Genomic DNA, 11,568 nt, shown 5'->3' on the forward strand with positions numbered 1-11,568 from the left:
AATATCGTATTGTTAAAATAAAATAGTGGTCTAACAGAAACTGTCATGAGTATTCAGTTAGCCTGTTCCTGTTAGGGCACATTAGCTTCATTGATCATGTCAGGGTACGCAAAGAAAAGCTTCATTTAGCTCTTTATCAGTAACATAAACAAAGGCTACACAAAATGCTCAGTTGGGTATTCATTCTCATATCCATTGTAATCATAATACAATCTCTCCCCCTTTGTTATATCTCGATTCGCAATCAGTAAAACCCTAGACTCGCCATTGACATCAAATCTTACACACTTCAAGTTCTGCTTCTTCCTCCCGTCCCTGCACCATACCACAGTAACTTCAGTTGTCACATAGTTATTTACACATGAGGGCAGAATATTAGTTTTGGAACGGGGATAGCTTACGGTGTATGATTATTGATTCCGTTGATGAAGCGCGCAATGTTACCATGCTTGTAGGGACAAATGACAAGGCTTTTTGAAGGTGTAGCTGCTGAAAGCAATGTCATTGTGCTGTCTCCATCGTCATTTTCGCGGTTCTTCAGATAATCCACATCTCCAACATATTCTGTGATTATTGTCAAATCCCTTATGTGTTTATCAGCCTCAACTGTGAATCTGTGAATGAATCATTAATACTGAATCAAGGAGTCCAGTTACATCAACTACAAGAGAGAATGTTTTGTTGGTTTGTAAACTCACCCTTCTTTAGGATCGAAAACAACCTCGAGGGGAGGACATTCTCCTCTCTCCATCATGCTTTTGCACAAATTCAACGTTTCAACATCTTCTTTCGACATAACCTGGAAGGCAACGATATCAGAAATGTACCTTTTGGATCACACTCAACTTAATAAGAAAATCAAATACAACATGCTAGAATTTCTCTTCAAGAATAATCAGGACACATCTATGAATTTAACATCATCCTTTTTTCGAGTGCCATACATTTGCAGACTCTTATTGACAAATTCTGCTAATGTACATTGTGTCCAGTTCAGGAACTTGTTCTAAAATTTTTATCGTTCCCATGTTCGGTATGGTAAGATGGAAACCACAGGGAAAATACTGGACATTGTCTACATGCTTTGGAAACTTTTAAGGAACATAACATTTAAAAAGAAACTTAGAAGCAGAATTTCGCCTCAAATAGAGCACACCTTACTAAGACTAGATTTGGCAGAAAAACGTAAAAGTGCTTATGGATGATAGAAACTCTTTCCAAAGAAGCACTTGCTAAATTTCAACCTGTTTCTAATAAAAACACTTCTATCAGAACAAGCTCACGAGCAGAAGTGCTTCCTACAGAAGCACTCACACTAGACAAGTCATCAAACTGAAAAATAATATGCATCAAATCAGCAGAATCCCAGAAACAAATACAGCTCAAATGCATCAAACAACTTGTCCTAATCAGTTAATTAAACATTTTATTTGTGTTGGAAAAACCACTGTTGAAAATTTACCTGCATTCCTCCTCGCTCAAGAGCTGCACAATTGGCCCACCTGGGCGCCATTCCAGGAATATAAGTGAGCTCATTGCTGAACTCAGTCCCCGTTGCCATCAACGCCGTCGCCAGCGACGCCATCTGCTCCATTCTCCTCGTACAATCCTTGGTCGGAATAAAGGGCAACAATTTCCTCTTCTTCTTCGAGACCACCAAGCCGCTCGCCCGCCTTCGCCTCTTTCGACAATCTACAAACAAAAGAACAAAACTTTCAGAGGAACCCAGAATTAAAACAAGAAAATAAATCCTAATAAACTGATTTTTCATAGAATTTACCTTGATTTATCTTCTGGGGCGATTCTGCAAACCTCTGAATCCGAAAAAAATCGCTGATTTTGGTTTGGTGGAGAGGGAAAGCTGTAAAATCAAGATAAAATGGAATCGAATCAATCAATCAATCACATCCGAGAAAATTCAACATTTAGCCTCCAAAAATCCCAAAATTCAATCTGGGTCAGAATAATTAACGAAAACTAGGGGGGAATTGGGAAATTACATTTGGGTTTTTCGTCGTTGGAGCAGCAAGGGCCGAACCACTTTCCTTTCGGGACTTGAGCAAGGATGGGTCTCAGGCAAAACATGTGGTACCCTCTGTTGCAGCTGCGACCGTCGCACAGGAGGAGCTTCGCCGGAGAGTCACCGGACCCACATTCCTCGCAGGACACGTCCTCGTCGGATTCGGAATCGGATGCGCTGACGTAGTCATCGTCCTCGACGATTTGAGCACGAGAAGGAGGCTTCGGGGCTTGTGTTCTTCTCCTCAACGCCACCATTCCCTTCGTTTTTTCCGGGTTCGGGCGAGCGAGGGCGTCGCGTTGTGTTATTTAACCAATGGGGAGATTTCCCGCCCTAATTTGGGTTCGCGGGAAATGAGGTTTGGCGCGCGAGCATGGGGTTCGTTTCTTAATTATTTGGCGCCACTGTTTCCTATCAGGGGTGGGCTTGGGCTGTAACATTTAAGCCTATAAAGTTGTGTGTTTTGGACCTTATTCCACCTTCTTTCGGGGACTTTTAATTTGTTTTTGAGCCTCGTTTGACTTTTAATTTGTGCTAATATCCTCCTGTTTGTCAATTCTGTCACAATTCTGTTAATTCAATCACGAGCAAAGGCACATACACCTAAAGAGCATTGATCACTTTAAACTAAACAACATCTAAAGAGCATTTTTTATGGCCTAGTGGTATTCCTCTTTATTTGGACGTAAGAGGTCTCAGGTTAAAATCTCGTGGATAGCAAATTCGATACCAAATTAGGTTGCCGATTGTGTGGCTTAGTTGAACTCCCCCTCCCTACATAAAAATATCGATGTACTCGAAAAAAAAGAAAAAAAAAAAAAAAAACAACAGAATGTGTCCGTTTGATGGCCTGCCCCTTCACTCTCATTCCACTCCGCCCGATGGGATTTACCTTCTTTACTTGTTCCACGTGAAAAGATTGTGCGTGCACAATATGTACCTTCGTTATGTATACGTATGTATTTGAGACATAAAATCAATGGTTTACAAAAGAAAATGTGAAAGTTATCCCACTAAAAAGGTGCTAACTATTTGTCCCTTTCGATCACTAGTGTACATACTATTGTTCTAAAAATCTCTGCCTAGGCGTTAGGCGGTTGATTACTACTCTGATTAATCCAACAGGCGTTTGAAAATTAAAAAATGACGCCTAGACCTGCTTATTACTTTATAATTTATATGTCATTCTATTTTGTATTAATTTATGTATCACAATACAGTTATGTATTTTTAGCATACACTTATTATATGATGCATAATAAATTTACTAAAATCCGTCTAGTCCGCCTAAGCTATGCCTAGGCGCTAGACCACAGCTTACCGCCCAATTAACGCCTACTATCTTTTAGAACTTTGTTACATACCCAACATAAGTTCATCTGGCGCCCATATTGCAGCATCATTCACCTGAGCTGTCTGAATCAGGAATGATTTTAAAGTAGAATCAGTTGCTGTTCTTGATCACGATACTTATTGCACCAAAGTTTAGCATGAAGGTGTCAACTACCCTGGTCTTGGTGAAAATATTGTAAGAATAAGACTTAAAATTATATATTCCTTGAACAATGGCTATGAGTTTTCTGATAGACCCAACCCCATCCTGCATGTAACCCATTACTGACTATATATAGACAACAGGAAAGCAAGTAACACAACTCCTACAAAGCCATAACGTACAGTACCTGCAACGTTGTTGATGCAGTTTGTATCAATAAACAAGTGATGGTCATTTGGCTACAAACAAAATGACTGAGAACTTCAGATCGAAAAATGAACCAAAAAACAAGTGATGATCAGACTATCCCCAAGTACAAACCTAGAAGAATAGTTTGTTGTTGTGGGTGGAACTCCATGCGAGCTCCTCACTTTAGATCCTTGACTAAGGGTACGGACAACAGCCTTTGGAGGATCATCTTGCGAATAGACATTGGAACCAGAAAGGGACACCTGAAAGACCATGGTGAGCATAGGTATTTTCGTCATTATTTGTACTAGAAGAAGGGTGAGTGAGATCTTACTGCTTATTACAAGTAACAAAACATGGTAATTGAGATTGCAAAAAAATTGTTTCTTGTCACACCTCATCAGCTTGGACAGTGCGAATACGCTTCATCAGGTGCTCTGGATCAGCTGATTGATAATCCATCCCTGTAACACCTGTACGGGTCCGTGGGTGCTTCCAGAAAGCAGCTGCACTAGAAGGCTGCATCCAGGAGGAGCTGCTGCAACAGTAGGGGTGGCGCAAAGAAGGATTAGTGCTTCACATTCACCCAGCAATGGCAGCAGGAGATGGGACGACAGCTGGTTGAAATGACTGCACAACGATAAATAGTCAACCATATCCAAAGTACTGTTAGAAATTGTTGCACTCTTTTATGCAGATGATTAGGTGCAACTTCCACCAGGGGCACCAATAGGAGAAAATGCGCCAGCCTTTGGAATTGGTCCTATAAGGGGACTATTTCATCCACCTACTCGCCTGAGTTCACTCATTTAACTCGGTCTCTGACTCCTTCAACTCGCTTGTCAACTCGGTTCCCGACTACGACGAGTCGAACGACTTATTTTATGAGTAAATTGAAGGTGATTGATGTCTACAATTTAAATGAGTAAATTGAAGGTGACAGCCATTGTGCACTAGGGTTTCATTGGCCCCGTACGTTGCCATTCATACTATTTTGATGTCTTCTTTTAATTTTTGTTTTGTATGTCTGTAAAATATTTATGCTGAACTGTTTCAAGTAATGTATGTTGTCATCCACATCAATTATCAAAACCCTAACAGAACATGCCCCCACTCTATTTTAGTGATTGATGATGATGCGCACCCATAGGTTATACCTTTCATTTTGTGGCCAAAACCCTTTCTGCCGAAAATGGAGAATATCCTCGTGTCTACAGTCGTTATCACGTGTGGTGACATTTTATCATTGGAGGATCGATATATCCTCTTGTGTCTATTTCACTTATCACATGTCATTCACATTCAAATATGTTTAATCATTCGGATCATATTCAATTTGTTGTTTTTAGCCTTCTCTTCCCGCCCTATAGTTTATGATTTTCACTTGCTGCAATATATTTATTGATGTCCCACAATTCATAGAAGTCAGCTTGATCAAGATATACAGCTAGTAATTTATGGGTTTGTTGGATGCTTAAGTGAAATTAGGGGACAAATTATCCTGAGTTAACGGCTTTAACACACGAAAATCTTTTTCAATTTTCAAGGAGGGAATGTTACAAGCTTAGCAAACTTATCAAATTTTTGTGATGTGTTATAAAATAATGTAATGTGAAACAAACACAGGCCATATAATTTGGGATGATGCTAGAGATACCATATACTTGAATCATATTTTATAGATCACATAATGTGGCGGCTGAAAGTTGAAATTCTTTAAATCACTAAAGAAAGAATTCAATCATCAACCGTCATATTATATGGTTAACAAAATATGGTCCGGAAACATTTCTCCCTAACATTTTCCAATAACTTGGTAAGGTTTGCTTTGTTAATTAATTATATTGTTTGGGTCCTCAAGTAATCCTTTAAATAAAGATTAATGTAACTTTTGGGTTGGGTAAACCAAGGCACCAAGAGTTGATATAATTGGTTAAGTGATTATTTAAAGGGAGTTTTAACGAAAAGTCCACGGTACTGCTCACTTTAACGAAAAATCACATTTTTACACTAAAAAGTCAATCCTGGTACTATTCACTTTACCCCTTATTTTATCATTTTCATTAAAACTCAAAGTTTTCAAGTCATTTTCATTAGTTTTCCTTTATTTAAATTAATTAACTCAAAAGTGGGAGGAATATTTTAGCCACCTAAACACTACTACGTTACATTTTTCTCTCATATTATAAAACACATATTTGTTTTTTAACTAATCTATCTCAAAAATAAAATGTATAAATTACGTCGCTCACACGTGAAATAATACATCAAATATTCTGAAAACAAATAAAAATTGTCCAAAAGTAGGCGTCAGGAAGCAATCCAAAAGTAGGTGTTAGGAAGGAAAACATGATATAGATGAAGATATATGGAAAAATCTTACAAGAACAAAAATACTAACTTTGATACTAACTTTGGTCAAGAATCCATTTGGCGTGGAGGAAGCTTTATTTGCTCTTCAAAGCTTAATGGATAGGAACGTGGTTGAATTTTTGAATGTTTATTTGGGCCCCACGCGTTTGTTTTTCTATTGTAAGTGGGTCCACCTAAGTTGGACCAACCTAGATAGAGAGAGAGAGAGAGGTTATTCTCGTAAAGATGGTGAGGTCCAAAAATGGAATGCTATTTCTGGTATTTAGATTCCAAATTTTCGCTTAATTAGGAATGCTTTCTCTTTGTTTGTTGCATGCGTATGCAACCCTTTGCCATTGTTGAAACTTGAAAGCTTTTAGTATTCTACTAGTGAAGTTATATACATTTTTACGTTTCGGTAATACTAGAGAGACAAATTATTTAAATTATATTTTGTAAATCATATAACGTGATTGTTGATAATTGAATTATTTTGGTTAATATGTTTATTTCATATTTGTGACACGTCACATGGTTTGCAAATTTGGTTTAAAAAGTTGGTCTACCTAACATTATTCTTTACGTTTTTTGTCAACCAAAATAAAGTTAAGCATGTGTTTTTCTAATCCAAAACCACATGGAGTCCAACCAGAAAAAGAACAATATAAAGTTCGAATTGGTGTTTTTGTTTCTTCAAAACAAGTTATAGTACGAGAGGCTGAAATCGAAAATAAGACTTCGAGCACAAAGCTTTTAATCACATAACTAGTCGGTTTAATGACTTCAGTCTTTATTTAGCTGGAGGAGATTCTAAGTTCGACTCACAATTATGCGAAAACAATATATAATCATAATAACTAGTGTGTTCAATACTAATTTGTAGCACAATTTAACAAATTGATGTAAAAATATCTTCATACATATCATATTATTTAAAAAACCACTTAAATTATTACAAGTAATATTCTATATTAATCTACATTAAAAGGAGATCTGCACTAAATTCCTAGTAGTTGATTTAAGTCTTCAAGCATGCTTCACTTCATTTCTCATGTAAATTTCTTATTAAGATGAGAAATGGAATGCAAATAGATTCCATTTTAGCTTTTTATCCGAACTAGTATGAAACATGAGTCATGCATCCGAAGTAGAATGAACATCATGAGTCATGCATAGGGGATAGGTAATAGGCCTTCATGGGAGTGTGGTGTGTAATTCCTATCAAATTTTCAAATCAAATAGTTGATGACAGACCAAAGGATATGAACGAACGACATGCCGTATGAAGCAATGGGCAGGCTTGAATCGATTGCAAGAAATGGTAACCCTATATAAACATTATTTATTCTTGTACGCACTTTAATAGAATCCGACAACAACTAAATTAATTATTTTCATGCATAAGAATACTAGATTACAATCAACCAACATTTATCAAACTTGAAAAAGAGTCAAAAGAAATGATACGATTCTCTTATTTTTATTTCTTGAACTGATAGATCTATAAATCGGAATTGTAATGCATATATTAATCAAACAAAAATAATGTAAGATTATAATTAAAAAAATATGTAGTTATTATTTCTCTTAAATTAGTAAAGCAGCATTTCGTGACTAATGAGAAGAATTAACAAGGCAAGAGAATAAAAGTAATTAATGCTATACTTACCATCTAATTATATCATAATCTGCACTATCTTTCTAAAAATTATAATTCACAAACTAAACATATATTATGAAGAAATGATAGTCGTTTGATTAGATACCGCTACTGCAGAAACCCAAAAATTCTCTCGTGACGTGCGGAAAGACACCGCCACATGCGCGCGCCCCTTCCCCATCTGCTTGCTTTTCAGTTGCATTGTTTTTTTTTTTAATTTCAGTTATTCGTTATTTAATTGATTCGATGGGATGGAAGTATGGATTAAAATGGAAACACCAGCGCAAAACCCTAAATATTCTCTCTCCTTCTTCGTCATCGTCGACACGTTCGCCACCACATGAGCTGTCCTCTGGTGGAAACCTCTCGGCTCCTGTAACGTGTCCACTGCCGCCGTTCGCCTTCTGCAGTCGCTTGCCGCCGTTCGCCTTCTGCAGTCGCTTGCCGCCTTCACCATTTTTGCAAAATCCCAGCGCCAGCTACTGCACCAGTTTTCTTGACATGTTTGGATTATATGCGTTATATAACTTATATTGACTAAGACCCTAAATCATGTCGTGTTCGGTGTAGGGCAAATTCTGTAGGTGGTGCCATACGTATATTTATTTTATCTTTCACACGTTTATTAATTTTGAGTCTTCAAATTAAATAAATTTAAAAAAAATTAATGAATAAAATTTAACAAAGATGTGTGAAAAGTAAAAAAAAAAAAAAAAAAAAAAAAAAAAAAAAAAAAGTGTAAATAGGATAACCTATTCAATTACATGCGGTGTTCTAAACCTTTCGTAATGTTTTTTAACTTGCAATATTACATTATAATGTAGTACTTTCTTCAAGTGTTAACTAAGTTGCTTATAAGTTCTTCTCGTATGTATTTTAGTTGGCATGCTTGTTTTAATTAATTCTCAACATTATAGAGACACTTACAAGCGTCTACTCTATATATTGTCGATAAAACATGTAACAATAGTTTACAAATATCTCCAATATTGTTGTCTGTGGTACTGTTGTCATTCCTTCGATATGCAGTTGTAATACCCCGTAATTAAAAAAAAATGGTTATATATATATATGTGTGTGTGTGTGTGTGGGGATAATTATTTTTACGTAATGATCTTATAAGATTTATTTTATACAAGAACCTACTTTCGATAAGTAAAATCATTTTTGCTATAAATTATTTCAAAAACTAACTTGTAGTATTTCATGTTCATATGTAATTAGAGATATTTTTAGTTTGAATTGGAGAACGGGATTATGATGAGTTTGGCTTGATAATTTTACCAAATAAGAATGAGTTGGCAAGTTTGTAATCATTAGGAATCTAAGAGTTAAATGTTTGGTGATGATTCATCCCCTCCAAAATTGGAGAGGTGAGATTCATATTCCTTAGACTTTGAACATGGCTTTTGAGTATTTATCCACATGCATGGGAATGATTGCTTCCAATTACAAGATGTCCAAGTGTTGCAAAACAAAGTGAAACGTGTCCTTAAGGCTTAATGGAGGATTCCATTTCTTCATCCATAAAAGCAGAGGGAGGAGAGAAACAAGGGAAGAACAACACACACCACCAACAACAACACACGGGGAAAAAGAAACAAAACCTCCTCTTCTTCATAGACCACTCTTCCCACCATTCTTTTCTTTTACCTTATGTAAAGGCTCTATGCCATCTTCATTGTATTTTTTTTGTAAATCTTACATAGTGAAAACATAAATGCATATGCAACCCTAGTGGACGTAGCCAAATTGGTGAACCACTTAAATCTCTATGTTCCTTTGTCCAATTGCAATAATTTGAGTTGAGCAAACCATTTAAACACTAAGTTATTAAATAGAAACATAATGGAAAAGGAGGATCGACAAAATGAAGAAATGGTACCATATTGCTTCTCATTTACATTAAAGATTATTATTTTGTTCATATTATGATTATATTACTCTTGTTACTAATCAATTTGATTTATGTTGAAGCTTACAGGCTTGTTAAAGGAAATGTGAGTATTGATATCTATGTGAACATGACATATACATATGCATTAAAAAGCAAGAAAAAGAGTTGTGTTGAGTTTGTAAAGTGTTTGCGTTGCGAGGACATTCAAGGGCTGAAGTTTGCCTTGAATATAAAATAATAAACCCTATATATGTCAGGCGTAGGGTGCAGGGCTTGAATATACAAATTGGTTGATTATAAAATAATGAAATCTTGTATATGTCAGGCATCGGGGGAAGGGCTTGAATATACAATTGGACTTCGGGGGAAGTGCCTGTTTAATAAAGTGGAAACTGAGAGTTTAATTACAAAAATTGGGTTAAGGGATGAACAGGAGTTAACTCGTATTCTAAGGTATTTGGAGCCAAATGGTATAAGCATGGTATGGGATGTGTAGACTTGGGTGCCTTAGAGCAACTCCAACGTTGCAAATGCCCCATAGGGCAACTCACTATTGAATCCACCAAGTGAATAGTATCTGCTTTTAATGAACAGTAACTGCCTTTTGCATCTCCACCCCTAAACTGAATAACCATGGTAATAGATAATAAAATATTAGTATTTTTTCCTCACCCAATCCATCAGACATCCTCATCACCCTTTCCCTTTTTCCCCTCATTTGACCGGTTCTTCCTCTCTCTCTCCCTCTCTCTTTCTTTCTCTCTATTTCTTTCTTTCTTTTTTCTTTCTATCGCTCTATTCTTTTTTCTTTCTTTATCTCCCTCTTTTCCAGCTCACTCTCATGAGCTCTCTTCCTCCTTCCTCTTCAAACCTTCAACAAATCAAGCTCAAAAATAATATTTTTGAAATACCTGGAACTCAAGGAACCCAACCATGGCCTTGCATGCGACACCGGTGCATGGTGCGAGGTCTTACCATTGAAGCCGAGAGCTTGAGCTCTCAATCTCAAACCCAGGTGACGTTTTTATCACTATCTTGTGTTCTTGAGCTTTAAATCATGTTGTATTGCAATTTTTGTGGTTTAATTCGAGGGCTTAATTCCCTACATGCATCCCATTCTTTTTCCAGATTCCGACAGAGGAAAATGGACGAATTTGAGCCGGGTCACCATGACGTCATCCACACGTCACACAGCCCTCAGGCTCTCGGGCCACCAATTCGAGTCAGGCCTCTCACTCGGGCCCCCCTCAGCCCACACGCCCGCATGGGCTGGAGATTGCAGCTGGGGCTATTGGGATGGGGAAGTCGCCAGTCCATCGGGCTAATGGTCCTCGTGGAGTTGCTCTTAGGTATGTGTTGACGGGATTAGAAGGGAGTGAGTACATTCATGCATCTCACTTGCATATATTTCATGCATTCGAAAGAATCGTTACAATTTAATTATTGTAGTTTTTGTTGTAAATTAATTTGTGCACTATAGTTATTCCATTGCGTATTCAACTTTCATCATGTAAGATTTTGTGATGTGATGTATTGTGTTTCAGTTATTAATCAATTTTATTTCAATTTTTCCACCATATCTTTGTTGTAAAATTTATTTCCATAGCTAAAATATGGCTCAACTCACACCCTAGCTCATGAATAGTCTTTATTCGCGGGTCGGGGCATGACAGCAATCTTGCAAAAAGTTGCAAGTAGCTAGCCAATACATATAGGTAAATAAAGAATTGAGATCTTCTCCGGATTTTTGAGTCTAGGGAGCTTAAAAACTTGAAGATCTAGACCGTTAAAGAGAGAGATTAGGACTTTTGATTTGTATAAGATGGACCAGTGTCGTGAACTAATGAGAATCATAGAATTGAAATTAAGTGTCTGAATCTCTTAGTATGTGCTCTGATTCATCCTTCACGTTCAAGAAAGACAAATGGAAAAGTAAAAAGAAGAAATTTGGTAAA

General features: G+C 36.8%; 2 protein-coding genes across 2 annotated transcripts; both read right to left on the bottom strand.

The window, feature by feature from the left end:
- Positions 1-105: 105 nt before the first annotated feature.
- Positions 106-2,407, bottom strand: LOC103943391 (histone-lysine N-methyltransferase ATXR6). The gene is made up of 6 exons (XM_009353690.3): positions 2,001-2,407; positions 1,781-1,861; positions 1,463-1,692; positions 699-799; positions 402-614; positions 106-315 (listed from the first exon to the last, which is right to left on the bottom strand). The coding sequence occupies exons 1-6, from the start codon at positions 2,275-2,277 to the stop codon at positions 156-158; spliced, it is 1,062 nt and encodes a 353-aa protein (XP_009351965.1). The 5' UTR covers positions 2,278-2,407; the 3' UTR covers positions 106-155.
- Positions 2,408-3,135: 728 nt separating this feature from the next.
- Positions 3,136-4,588, bottom strand: LOC125471106 (protein TOPLESS-RELATED PROTEIN 2-like). The gene is made up of 3 exons (XM_048571055.1): positions 4,101-4,588; positions 3,837-3,967; positions 3,136-3,702 (listed from the first exon to the last, which is right to left on the bottom strand). The coding sequence occupies exons 1-3, from the start codon at positions 4,227-4,229 to the stop codon at positions 3,642-3,644; spliced, it is 321 nt and encodes a 106-aa protein (XP_048427012.1). The 5' UTR covers positions 4,230-4,588; the 3' UTR covers positions 3,136-3,641.
- Between the last annotated feature and the right edge of the window lie 6,980 nt (positions 4,589-11,568).

This window comes from the organism of the source record quoted next, unplaced genomic scaffold (genome assembly GCF_019419815.1).
Source record: "Pyrus x bretschneideri cultivar Hongxiangsu unplaced genomic scaffold, Pyrus_bretschneideri_v1 Contig57, whole genome shotgun sequence".
NCBI lineage: Eukaryota > Viridiplantae > Streptophyta > Magnoliopsida > Rosales > Rosaceae > Pyrus > Pyrus x bretschneideri.